The sequence below is a fragment of the Bos javanicus genome, chromosome 13 (assembly GCF_032452875.1).
Source record: "Bos javanicus breed banteng chromosome 13, ARS-OSU_banteng_1.0, whole genome shotgun sequence".
NCBI lineage: Eukaryota > Metazoa > Chordata > Mammalia > Artiodactyla > Bovidae > Bos > Bos javanicus.
Window position 1 is genome coordinate 54,337,484 of NC_083880.1, and position 10,794 is coordinate 54,348,277.

Consider the following 10,794-nt stretch of genomic DNA (forward strand, 5'->3'; position numbering starts at 1 on the left):
GGCTGGCAACCACCTGGGCCCAGCGCTCCCATGGGAGACCAGTGGTTTGGACTGAGGCCAGGCAAGCTGCCGCAGGTGAGCGTTAGTGCAGACAGAAATGGGAAGGGGAGGTGGAGGCAGCGCTCAAACCTCAGGCAATTTCTTGCAAAGAAAAAAAGAGAGCGAACAGAAAGTTAAAGTCACTTCAAGGAAAATCAGGCCTCGAGCACATGTGGCCTCGTGCAACAGCAGGAGAGCGTTTATTACTGAGCTCTCTGGGGAGGGGCTGGGTGTGCTGGCCCTGCAGCAGCAGGGAGCCCTGCCTGTGACAGCACCTGGCTTGGGTCCCCCGGAAAGCGAGCTCAGGGGCACAGAAACGCCCCCACTCCCACAGGCACGTGGCTCTTGGGTCTCGGCTGAGGCTGTCTTCTCGCACGTCCGGCGTTTCTTGGGTGGAACGGAAAGAGGGAGGAGGCAGAGCAGCCGCTGCACCTGGCCTCGGGCCCCTACCAGTCCTGGTTGTCCCAGCCATCGTCCACCGTGGGTGGCGGCGTGGCCTTCTTGGCGACTTTGGCCCGGCCCTCCCCGCCACCCCCCCAGGCCTCCCCACCGTCACTGTTGTCGCTGATCCTATTGTTGGACGCAGACGCAGAGCCCGAGCCCCACACATCCCAGCTGTCCGAGCTCCTCTTGTCAGCCGAGGCATCCGCGCATGTCCAGCTGTCGCTGCTTGGGGACCGGTGGGCCCTGGCAGGGTCGGTGCTCCCAAAGGACTCCCAGAAGCTCTGGTCGAGGGTGTTCTGGGAGTTGTCCCCACCGCTGTTCTGGTAGCTCAGGCCCTCCGGGGGTCTGGGACAGACAGGGCTCTCTGAGCTCCCAGAACCGGAAGGTCATCACGGGGGCCCCAAGCCATCTGACCTCCCCTCAGCCTCTCCCTAGCTAAGTCCGAGCTCCAACCCAGAGTCCTGGTCCACGCCCCTCAGGGTCCTGGAGTCATTGTTCTCCTGGGCAGAGGACGCCCAGCCTCGGGGGGGCTCCTCCATGGAGTTGAGGCCGTGGAACCTGATGGAAGGACTCAGGCCACTTGCCACCAGAGCCCACCCTCCATCAGTCCCACCCACATGGAGGATGTTTCAGAGGAAAATGTAAAATACTACTTTCCTGCAACAAATAATGGGAAGAAAACTCAGAGACTTGACCCTTCTCTGTACTGTGGAACCAGCTCAGGACGAGAATTCCTCACCCAACCGCAACCTCACCGCTGAACACGTCCAGCAGTGCTGGGAGGAAGCAGCTGGTCCACGAGCAGGCAGACCAACAGCACCCGCCTTGGCAGAGTGGCTGCCACTCTGGGCCGGGCATAAGCTCATCCATCAGAGCCCCAGGGTCCCATCCAAGTCAGAGGAGGAGAAAGCTGGCCCACCTGGTTCCCAGCAGGAAGGCCTGGGCAGAGCCCTGAGCGCTGGAGACCCCGAGGAGGTGGGTCAAAGCCCAGTGGCCCTTCCTCTCCCTCAGCCCGTCCAACAAGGGCAAGGCTGAGACCACCCCATCACCTGGGCAGCAGTAGCTCCCGAGGTAGAAGGCAGGGCTTCAGAGTAAGAGGCTGAGGGACTGACATGCCTCTCTGCACCTCCAGGGCTCCAGGGGTTTCTGATCGTCACCCAAGACCCTGGGGGAGACGCCCTGCCTCTGAGATCTGGGGGAGATGTCAGAAGGCAGCCCACTTCAGGAATGGACACAGCATACCTGTCTGATGAATCCTCTGCTCTCCCAGAAAAAAAAGTGGTGACGTCCCGCCAGCCCCGGCTGCCAACTCCCTGGACCTGGAAGAGAGCGGAAGACGGCTCAGCCGGGCTCTGCTGGGACTGCGCAGTGTCCAAAGACCAGGGTGAAGATTAGAAATGCAGTGAACCGCCAAACTCAGGCCAGTTTACTGGACAGGATCGGATGGGGACGGCAGGATGCCTGCCGTGTGGGCACAAGAAGCTACGGCCAGGAGAGCCTGAGGAGAGGCTCTGGGCCAGGAAGCAGGACGAATGCGCCCCCACCCACAGCGCCAGGCAGAGAGGCAGGCCACCCACAGCACACTCACCAGGAAGGTTGGCCGCAGCAAGAAAAGAATGAAAGAAAATAGCAACAGGTTAGTGGCTGGGACTGGAGCTTGTCCAGAGGTTTCCATGTTCCTCAGGCTGTCAGCACCGGAGCGTCTGCCTGACCCTCCTTGGTCCTACAGGCCCTTTGGGCCAAGAAGAGACGCGCATGAAGCGCTGGCCCTCCCTGCTCACGGCTCCGGGTGCCTTGGAACATGGAGACGCTTCCAGCCAAGCCTGCATGTCAGGCGGGGCTGCCCTACCTTGGACGCCAACTCAGAGAACCCACTGGACACATCATCAAAAATCTTCCCCTCCTTCACCTGGCAGATGGGAACAGCGTCGTCACAGCCCAGCAGTCGCCCACTGCCTGCACTGAAGGCTGCCACCCACCAGCACTGGCACCAGGGGCTCTGTCTCTATGCTGTCCCCTCCCCAGAAGCAAAAGGGAGGGCCGGCCGACCACCCTACAGCCCGGGCCAGTCTCACTGGACCCCCACCCCTGGTGTTCTCTGCGTCGCCCCCTACCTCCCACACAGGCTGGCACTGCCCTGCCCTGCCCACCCCATGTTCCTCTTGCCTGTCTGGGCCTCCAGGGCAAGTGGCAGGATGCATGCCCAGCCACGCAGGAGCAGGGTGCAAGGCCAGGCCTCGCTGACCCAGGATGAGGGCCCATAGGCACCAGTCCCCCAGGGACACCAGGGAGTCTGAGGACCCAAACAGCCCCAGGAGCAACTGCCCCTCGAACGAGGGCCCAGGGAACTGAACACAGCTGAACACCAGAAGTTCTCCCCATGTTACCTTCTCCTGGGCGGGTTTGAGGACGCTCTCATTCAGACTGTGGCCCAACTCCGAAGCCTGTTAGAAGGAAAGACATGATGAAGAAAAGTTGTGTGCGTGTTGTGGCATGTTCTCTTCAGGATGGCGAACTCTGCCCGTGGAGGGAAGGTGGCTGGCAAGGCCTAGCCACCACCACACGATGCTCCTGGCTGTCGTGGAGGCCGGGCACTGCCGTCCTTGGCCTTTGGGCTCCTGAAGAGCCCCCGCTGTCCCTCATACAGACAGGTGTACTCCCAGTCCCATCTGCCCTCCAGGGGCCCCCAAGGGAGCTCACACAGAAGGGATGGAGCTGGGGGTGGGGGGAGGCCAGGCCAGGCCAGCGGCTCAGGTCGGGAGCAGGCAGGACAATGGGGAGATGACCACAGTGCGGGGCCCTCGCCAGTAGGACTGGACTCTTTCAGATTATTTGGCTGAAGATAATTAAACCACACCACGAAAAACTCCCTGTGGACCACAGGGTACTCCGGCTCATTGGTCTCCTATGGCAGCCCTGAGCTCTGGATCCCATGCCTCCTGCCTGTGACACGGATGCTCAAATGGGAGCCCATCAAGCTGGGGAGCAGCTCTGAGTGTGAGCACATGGAAGCGCCAACATGCAGGCTGTAGTGCAGGCATGTGCCGGATACATGGGGCGGGTAAGGGGGCATGCACAAGCACAGACGGGGCCTTACCAGCTCTGGCTGCTGCTTGGAACCCCAGAACTTTACCCAGACAGCGTGGGGAGACAGGGGTGGGGGAAGAGAGAGAGCAAGGCGGTAGGCGCCACAGTCGCGACAACCAGGACAGGGTCCCACGGGCACCGCACCCTCTCTAGACCCACCCCTCCCACCTGACCCTCCCAGGATGACAGGAGCAGGCTGGGTGGAAGTCAAGTGAAATGGGGGCTTAGAGACGTCCCTGAGTGGGGCTGGGGGAGCTCAGCCCTCAGGGTGGGAGGGGCCCACATGGCTCGGAGGCTCCTCCGCCGGCCCCCAAAGCCATTACCCCAAGTCCTGAACCCAGCCCAGGGCCAGACACCACGCAGGAGACCACCAGGACTGCGAGCCAAGGTTTGAAAACAAGACAAACAGCGGGCCCCGACGCAACCACAGGAAGGGGGAACACCAATAGAGATGAGGAACGCTGTATCCCTGGGACAAAACCCCCATGCCCAGGGGGTGCTGGGTCTCCCGCCCACGGCTGCCCAGACCCAGCACAGGGCCTCCTTCCCCACAAGGCCAAGGTGGAGTGGCCTCCACCTCCCAAACCCACAGGCGCCTGAAGTAACATGCAGATGTGGGAGCCTGAGAGACAACTTCGTGCGGGCCCGTGGGCGCCTGACTGCTGGTGTAAAACACTCCTCCCCTGACACAGGGCACATGGAGGCCACCCAGCCTAGAAGCAGCCCCATAGTGCCAACGCAAAGGTTTCTTCCGGTACCTTCTGACTTGCTTGGGACCCGAACTTTGTCGCCTGGAAGGAAGCACAAAGAGGGTTTTCTGATCAGCTGCCCGACACTGGCTGCTGGAGCTGCGCATCTGCAGGGCCTGGGTGCTCAGGCCCGTTTCCTGATGGCCACGAGGACTGGCACTCACCCCACAGTGGCTCTCAGGCCCCGCAAAGCTGCCCTCTACCCCTGCTCCCCCAGGAGCTAGACCACCAGGGTAGGGTAGGGGCGCCCAGGGCAAGGGAGCAGGCCCGACGCCGACCTTTGCGCTCTGGGCCCCCAGGCGGGGTGGGGCCTTGTCCAGCGGGCTCTGCTGTTCACTGCTGAGCACAACTGGTCATACTTCTCACCTCTCCCCAGCACCCTGGGTGCTCTCAGGGCCCCGGCAGAGGGGCCACTCACAGAAACCCCCGTGGGGCAGACGAACTTGTGGCTGGAGCCCCGTCAGGACCCCTGGCTGCCTAGCCTGTGGTGTTGCAGGACAGCCTGGTACTTACGCCCTCCTTGGCCGCTGAGGCGAACCTGCTGGCTCCGGTAGCAAAGCTGCTCCAGCCCTGCAAGGAAGCCACACACAAGCCATGTGGCAGCTCCACACGCAGACACAGGAGAGCATCCTTCGCACCCATGCTCCGTGGGAAAGACACAGCTAGGGGCCCCAGAAGCAGCTCAGGTCCACTCCCTGGAGACAGGCCTTCCCACCAGGCCGCAGGGGTCATGAAACCTGTTCTGAGTCCAAGGTCATTTCCCCTGAGCCTCCACAACAGAAGCCAGTCATTTGGATTAAATCCCCACTGAGCCTGTGCCTCCTGGGGAGATGTGGAGTGACCCTCATGAGGAGCTGACAAAAGATGCTCAGCTTCATGGGGTAGGATGGAAGGGACACAGGGACACAAACTTCACACCCTGGGAGGCGCTTCTGAAAAACAGGCCAGGCTGACGGCCCCTTCTCCCCTGGAGCAGACTCAGCCCAGAACCCATGCAACAGGGTGGCCCTGCCAGGAGGGGCAGCCAGGCAGGCTCCACTCAGAGCCCGAGGTCTCCGGGGAAAACATGCCTTGTTAAACCTGGGGCATGTGTCTTATACATTGTAGCCAAAGTAAATGAAAGACAAAACACAAGTGGGATTAAACCCCGTAAGCCCAGCTTTAAGGTGTGAGGTCAGTGAAGGAAAGGGGAGTGGGCCACTGCAATCCTAGGATGGCTGGTCTCCAGGAGGCCCTGGGGCGTCGGGGCGGGGGGCACTGGGACGGCATCCTCACCGAGTAGAGAGACGACATGGCGCTGTTGAGGAAGTCGTCTTCCCTCTTTGGAGGCGGCACCGTGTTCCCAAACCCCACATAACGGTTCTCCTGGGCCCTGGGGGACACAGGCAACAGGCTTGCTGCTCCTGACAGCCACAGGGTGCAGAGGCATCCAGACCCAGATATCAGGTCACTGCCGGAAGTGGGACACACTCGTCCACAGGCCAGGCAGGTTCCAGGGAGGAATCACGTCCTTTCTCTCAGTGGTTTTCTCACTCAAGCACCCTCCTGAAGCTGCCACTCAGGACTCCACAGGGCCTGCCAATCTTGCACCCACCACACACATGGGCAGGAGCCCCAGCCACTCTCACAGTGCCCCCTGCCCCCAGCCTCCCCTGAGCCCGCCTGAAACCCTACCCTTGATAGGAACCAAGGTCATCATTCAGCCAGTCTTCAAAAGCCTTGTCCCCAGAGGCGGTGGAGTTCTGCACCTGGCCAGAGGCTCTGCAATGGTGGGTCAAAAGTAAGAGGCCAACAGAGGGTGGGTACATGCCCGCAGGGGTCTCTGGGAGGTGCAGTCACGCCCACCTGCTCATGCCTGGCTCCTCTGAACACTAAGCTCTGAGCAGAAGGCAGCTCAAGCTTAGGCTCAGCAGCTGAAACTGGTGAGAAGTAAGGGAGGCGCGGCTCTGGGGGGACGGGGGCCACAGGGGCTCCATGCCGGCCTGAGCCTGCAGGGGGGCCGCAGGGAAACCAGGGGGACCAAGGCCACAGCAAGCACTGGGCCACAGTCTGGAGCCCTTCTGACCAGAATCTCACTACTGAAGAGAGAGGAGGAAGGGGCTGGGCTGAACCCAGCACAGAGCTGGCCAGAAGGCTGGATGAGGAGCTACCGGTGGGCAGAGGACAGCAGTGTCCTGGGTTGAGGCGGAGTCCAGCTCTGGGCGGGTGATGACTCCAGAGACCATTCTTTGCCTTCGGCCAGAGCAGCCACCTGCCAAGGGAACCTGGGTCAGAGAGCAGGGGCCCATCAAGGTGGCCTAAATGCTCCTGACCGCAGTGCACTCCCTGCCCCCCACACAGCCCCTCTGGCTTTACACCACGGGCTGGGGGCTCTGCTGGGTGTGGACGCCAAACGGGCAAGCTCTTAGTCTCTGAGGCCCTCTTTCTACACCCCGAACGATGGGCCTCCCCCGCAGGCACTGAAGTTCTCAGGGGAGCTTTAGCTGCATGCACAGAGGTGTCTGGACACAGTGCTTCCCGGAATCTGGGAGGAAAGCCCATCCTCAGCCCAGTAAACCACAGGCCCCCCAAGTCCTCCAGGTGGGAAGAGCCAAGGCCATGCATGCTGTCTCCACGCAGATGGCACGCGGCCTCCATGTTGTGGTCAGAACCACAGGGGATCTCAGTGCCCGTGGCCGGAGCAGCCTCCACGCGGCGGGCGGCCTGCCTCACCCGGTCCCTGAAGAGGGCAGCAGCCCTGCTGCTGTACTTCTCCTGCAGCGACCAGCAGGGGTCGTAGTCCTCCTGAGACTCCAGGAACTCCCGGAACCGAGCGTTCCCGCCCGCCTTCATCTTCTCCAGCTCCACGTCCTTCCACTTGTCCATCGTGACAGAGCGGACGAAGCTGCACAGCAGAGGGCTGGCCTCATCACCTATATCGCCCCCTGACTCAGAGCCCGGGGGTGAAAGGGGCCGACCTACATGGGGGCCCACTCCTCCCCACCCCTGCGCACTGACCTGAGGTGAACCCCAAGCCCACGGTGCTTCCCCGAGCACTCCAGGCAGATCCAGATGCCATAGGTCACGCTCACCCACTGTGGGTTGAAGGCGCCACACTCGAAACACACCTGCGGAGGGTGTCCAGGGGCTTGTCCAGAGGCTGAGGCAGGACCCAGGGACCCCCAAGACCCAGTGGTGGCCCCAAGAGCAAGAACAGGGAGGCTGGTTATGAGGCCAACTGTGACAGGGAGTGAGGACCCCAAGACCACACACTACCCCGAGAGGTTCCTGAAACCTGAACTGGGTGTCGAGGAAAAGCAGATGCTTACATTGTTTTCATCTTGCGCCCGAACTTCCTTAAGAACCTTCCTGGTTCTTGGGCTGGCCATGGTGCTGAGAAAAACAAGATTTTCACAAGAAAATCAACCGCCAGTGCAAACACACTACAAGATATAACCTCAAGGAACCCCAAGAAGCTGCTTGGAAGCTGTTAGGGAATAGGACAACTCACTACAGGCAGCGTGGAGGCCCCTCACTGTGGGAACCTGCTCTCCAGGCGCAAGGAAAAGCCCAAAGCAGTGTGGATGCTGCCAGGCCAATAAAGTGATCATGAGCAGCAACGTGCAGTTACTAGAGGCCACTTACCACGTCGCATCAAGACTGTGTAATTTATGGAATGTCGGTTTCCAGTGAAGCTCCTAGCAAAGGGCTGGGCTTTATAAAATGTGCTCAGAACTGGCTGCTAAATCTCTTTTCCTGCCTTCAGGGCAACATACTGGACTCAGGCTGATGGTACTTGAAGTCAGGGAGCCCCACATTTTTGGTCCCGGCAACGCCCCACCTGCCTCAAGCCAGCACAGGGAGGCTCCAGGCCTGGGGCAGAAGCGGTGGTCCTGACTGACATGGGACGAGGCTGGCCTCCCAGGGGCCATCTGAAGGACGGAAATGACAGAGAGCATAGCTACAGCAGGGCATGGGCAGGGGCCTATAGACCTGCAGATCTGTCACAATGCCTCATGGGGACACTGTGGAAAATAGCAGCCACACAGCCTGGGCTGAAGAGAAAAGCCATCTCTTCACAGATCTCCTAGCTTTGGCCAAGTTCAAGTTCAATGGTGGCCTGTTTAATTCATGACCAGGAAAGTTGATACAGTAAGAATCAAGCCAGGGAGGGAAAGGGTGCCCAGCACAGTGCTGGATGTAAACTAACCCTAACCTGGCCGGGGTCCTGGGACCAGAGTGTGCACACTGTCCCTCCAGCTTCCCCGGCAGGACGTGTCTTGTCGAGGACACATAGGCCACTGTCAGAGACAGAGCCACACGCCTGCGTCGCTAGCAGTGTTTGCAACCTCTGACCTCACGCCCACTGTCTGAGAGGGGCCTGTTCCCACCAGCTTCCCTGCCAATGCAACGGCATGAAAACCCAGGAGCATCTTGGTCCGCATCTGCCTGTTACCTTCAGTTACTCCTCAAGGGGACCCAGCTTGTCCCCACAACCATGCTTCCTGAATCTAGAATGCCAAACACTCACAGGACACAGGCAAACAGAAGTCAAAACTAGGATGAGCCTGCCCTGAATGTGTAATTGTGTAAAAGAAGGCAGAGTGAGGACTGGCAGAATGACAGCGGGGGAAACATGTCACATGAAAGTGAATGAGGTGGGCTGGATTTAAGAGCAACTGTTTTTTTGCATAAGAAGACCCTTTAATTCTGTGAAATCCTAACTTTAATACATGAGAAACAAATACCTTCTTTCAAAACCATCAGATCAGATCAGATCAGATCAGTCGCTCAGTTGTGTCCGACTCTTTGCGACCCCATGAATCGCAGCACGCCAGGCCTCCCTGTCCATCATCAACTCTCGGAGTTCACTGAGACTCACGTCCATCGAGTCAGTGATGCCATCCAGCCATCTCATCCTCTGTCGTCCCCTTCTCCTCCTGCCCCCAATCCCTCCCAGCATCAGAGTCTTTTCCAATGAGTCAACTCTTCGCATGAGGTGGCCAAAGTTTATCTTGAAAAAGAATCCAAGAACTCCTGCTTTAATACTTGAAATCAAGATGGTAACACACAGCTCTCTGCAAGAGGACGAGGCTTCAGTAAATGGTGAACCAAGACATTTTTTCTCAGCTCATGAGAGAAGCCACTTGTCAGACCCTAGAACATTGCTCCCTAAGTGGAAACTTCTTCAAGACCTGAGATTAAAAGGGATGACTTAAGCACACTGTTGGGGCTGTCACCAGCGACAGGGACAAATCATGCTGATCTTTCTCTGAAACCACCTGAGCACTCAAAGCACCTACATGGAAGGACCACCGTTTCTCATCCTAAAGCACTGTTACTTGTGCACTTCTGCAGGGTGGGGAAGGGATGCCAAGGCCAACTTCAACACTACTTATCCCCTGGACCATTATGACAGCCCCATTTGGCACAGAAACCCATGGTGGCTGGACCCTTAAGCTTGCACCAAATGAGCACAATTAACTCTCACGTCTGTGGCAGGCGAGAAGCTGTTTAACAGGGCAAATGAGAAACACAGTCCTTCTACTAGAGGTACATAAACTGAGGGAGGATTCCAAAGTCCTCTCTCGGTTTCCCCTCCCTCCCGCAACACCGTCACCCACGGCCAAGGGGTGGCTGCCGCTCCCGATGAGACAGGCCTCTTCAACACCGAGAGGAGGATCCTTCCCTCTGAAGAGTGGAAGACCCTTCAGAACTCAGAAAGAGGCCTGACCGGACCCTAAGTCCGGACCACGTCTTGGATCCGAAGGAGGGGACGGGGCAGGGCCGGCTGGCCCTACGGAAGGGGTGCAGGTGAACAAGGGCCCGTGACAGTCTCAGAGGAAAGAAGGTTGGGGATCTGGGGCGCCCTGCAGGGTGGGTGGGGGTCTGGGCGGGGACGGCCGGAGGAGGGGTGCTGCGTTGGGGGGTGGGGACTTGAAGGGGGGCCGTGGACCAGCCCCGGAACGACTGGGGGAGGGCGAGGTCGGCGCTTCCAAATCCTGTGGATGGCTGCCTCGAGATGGGTGGGGGTCTGGCGGGGGTGGCCACCGGGAGGGGCCGTGGACCAGCCCCAGGGGGAACCAGGACCTCTAGGTCTAGGTCGCGCGCTTACCGGGCAGGGCGCTAGATCCTTTCCGCCTGGTCGGGCTGGGGTCAGGGCGGGGGTCTCGGCGGGGGTCGGGCCAGGGTCTGCCGCGCCGCGAACTGCACAGAGGACGCGCGCCGGCCGCCCACCCGGTCGCCACCCGCTTCCGGCTACGTCGCGCTTCGCAGGGTCTCACGGGAAGCCGGGGGCGGGCCGGCGGGGGCGGGACTTCCGTCCTGCCAGCTGGGCCGGAAGCGCGACCCTGCTCCGTCGCTATAGGGACGCGTCCTCCTCCGGGCTGCTGTGCCAGAGCTGTTAGTCCAGCAGGGACCGCGGTGTTCTGGGGACCGACGGTCATTCTCACCGGCGCTGCCCCGTCAGAATTCAGACGGGATAAAGATGGCCTGC

The 10,794-nt window shown here is 60.1% G+C and overlaps 1 protein-coding gene across 8 annotated transcripts; it reads right to left on the reverse strand.

Moving 5' to 3' along the window:
• Positions 1 to 206: 206 nt before the first annotated feature.
• On the reverse strand, positions 207 to 10,572 carry ARFGAP1 (ADP ribosylation factor GTPase activating protein 1). Of its 8 annotated transcripts, XM_061436926.1 has the most exons (15): positions 10,414 to 10,570; positions 9,047 to 9,312; positions 7,628 to 7,691; positions 7,317 to 7,426; positions 7,032 to 7,203; positions 6,470 to 6,570; positions 5,994 to 6,080; positions 5,595 to 5,691; positions 4,833 to 4,889; positions 4,329 to 4,361; positions 3,581 to 3,610; positions 2,871 to 2,927; positions 2,333 to 2,392; positions 1,726 to 1,802; positions 207 to 828 (listed from the first exon to the last, which is right to left on the reverse strand). In XM_061436926.1, exons 3-15 carry the CDS (start codon positions 7,685 to 7,687, stop codon positions 486 to 488), a joined length of 1,284 nt encoding a protein of 427 aa, XP_061292910.1. In that variant the 5' UTR covers positions 7,688 to 7,691; positions 9,047 to 9,312; positions 10,414 to 10,570; the 3' UTR covers positions 207 to 485. The 8 variants fall into 8 exon arrangements, with proteins under 8 accessions (XP_061292910.1, XP_061292909.1, XP_061292911.1 ...); XM_061436925.1 differs by lacking the exon at positions 9,047 to 9,312 and having other exon boundaries at positions 10,414 to 10,569; XM_061436927.1 differs by lacking the exons at positions 9,047 to 9,312; positions 10,414 to 10,570 and adding an exon at positions 7,944 to 9,030.
• Positions 10,573 to 10,794: the final 222 nt, after the last annotated feature.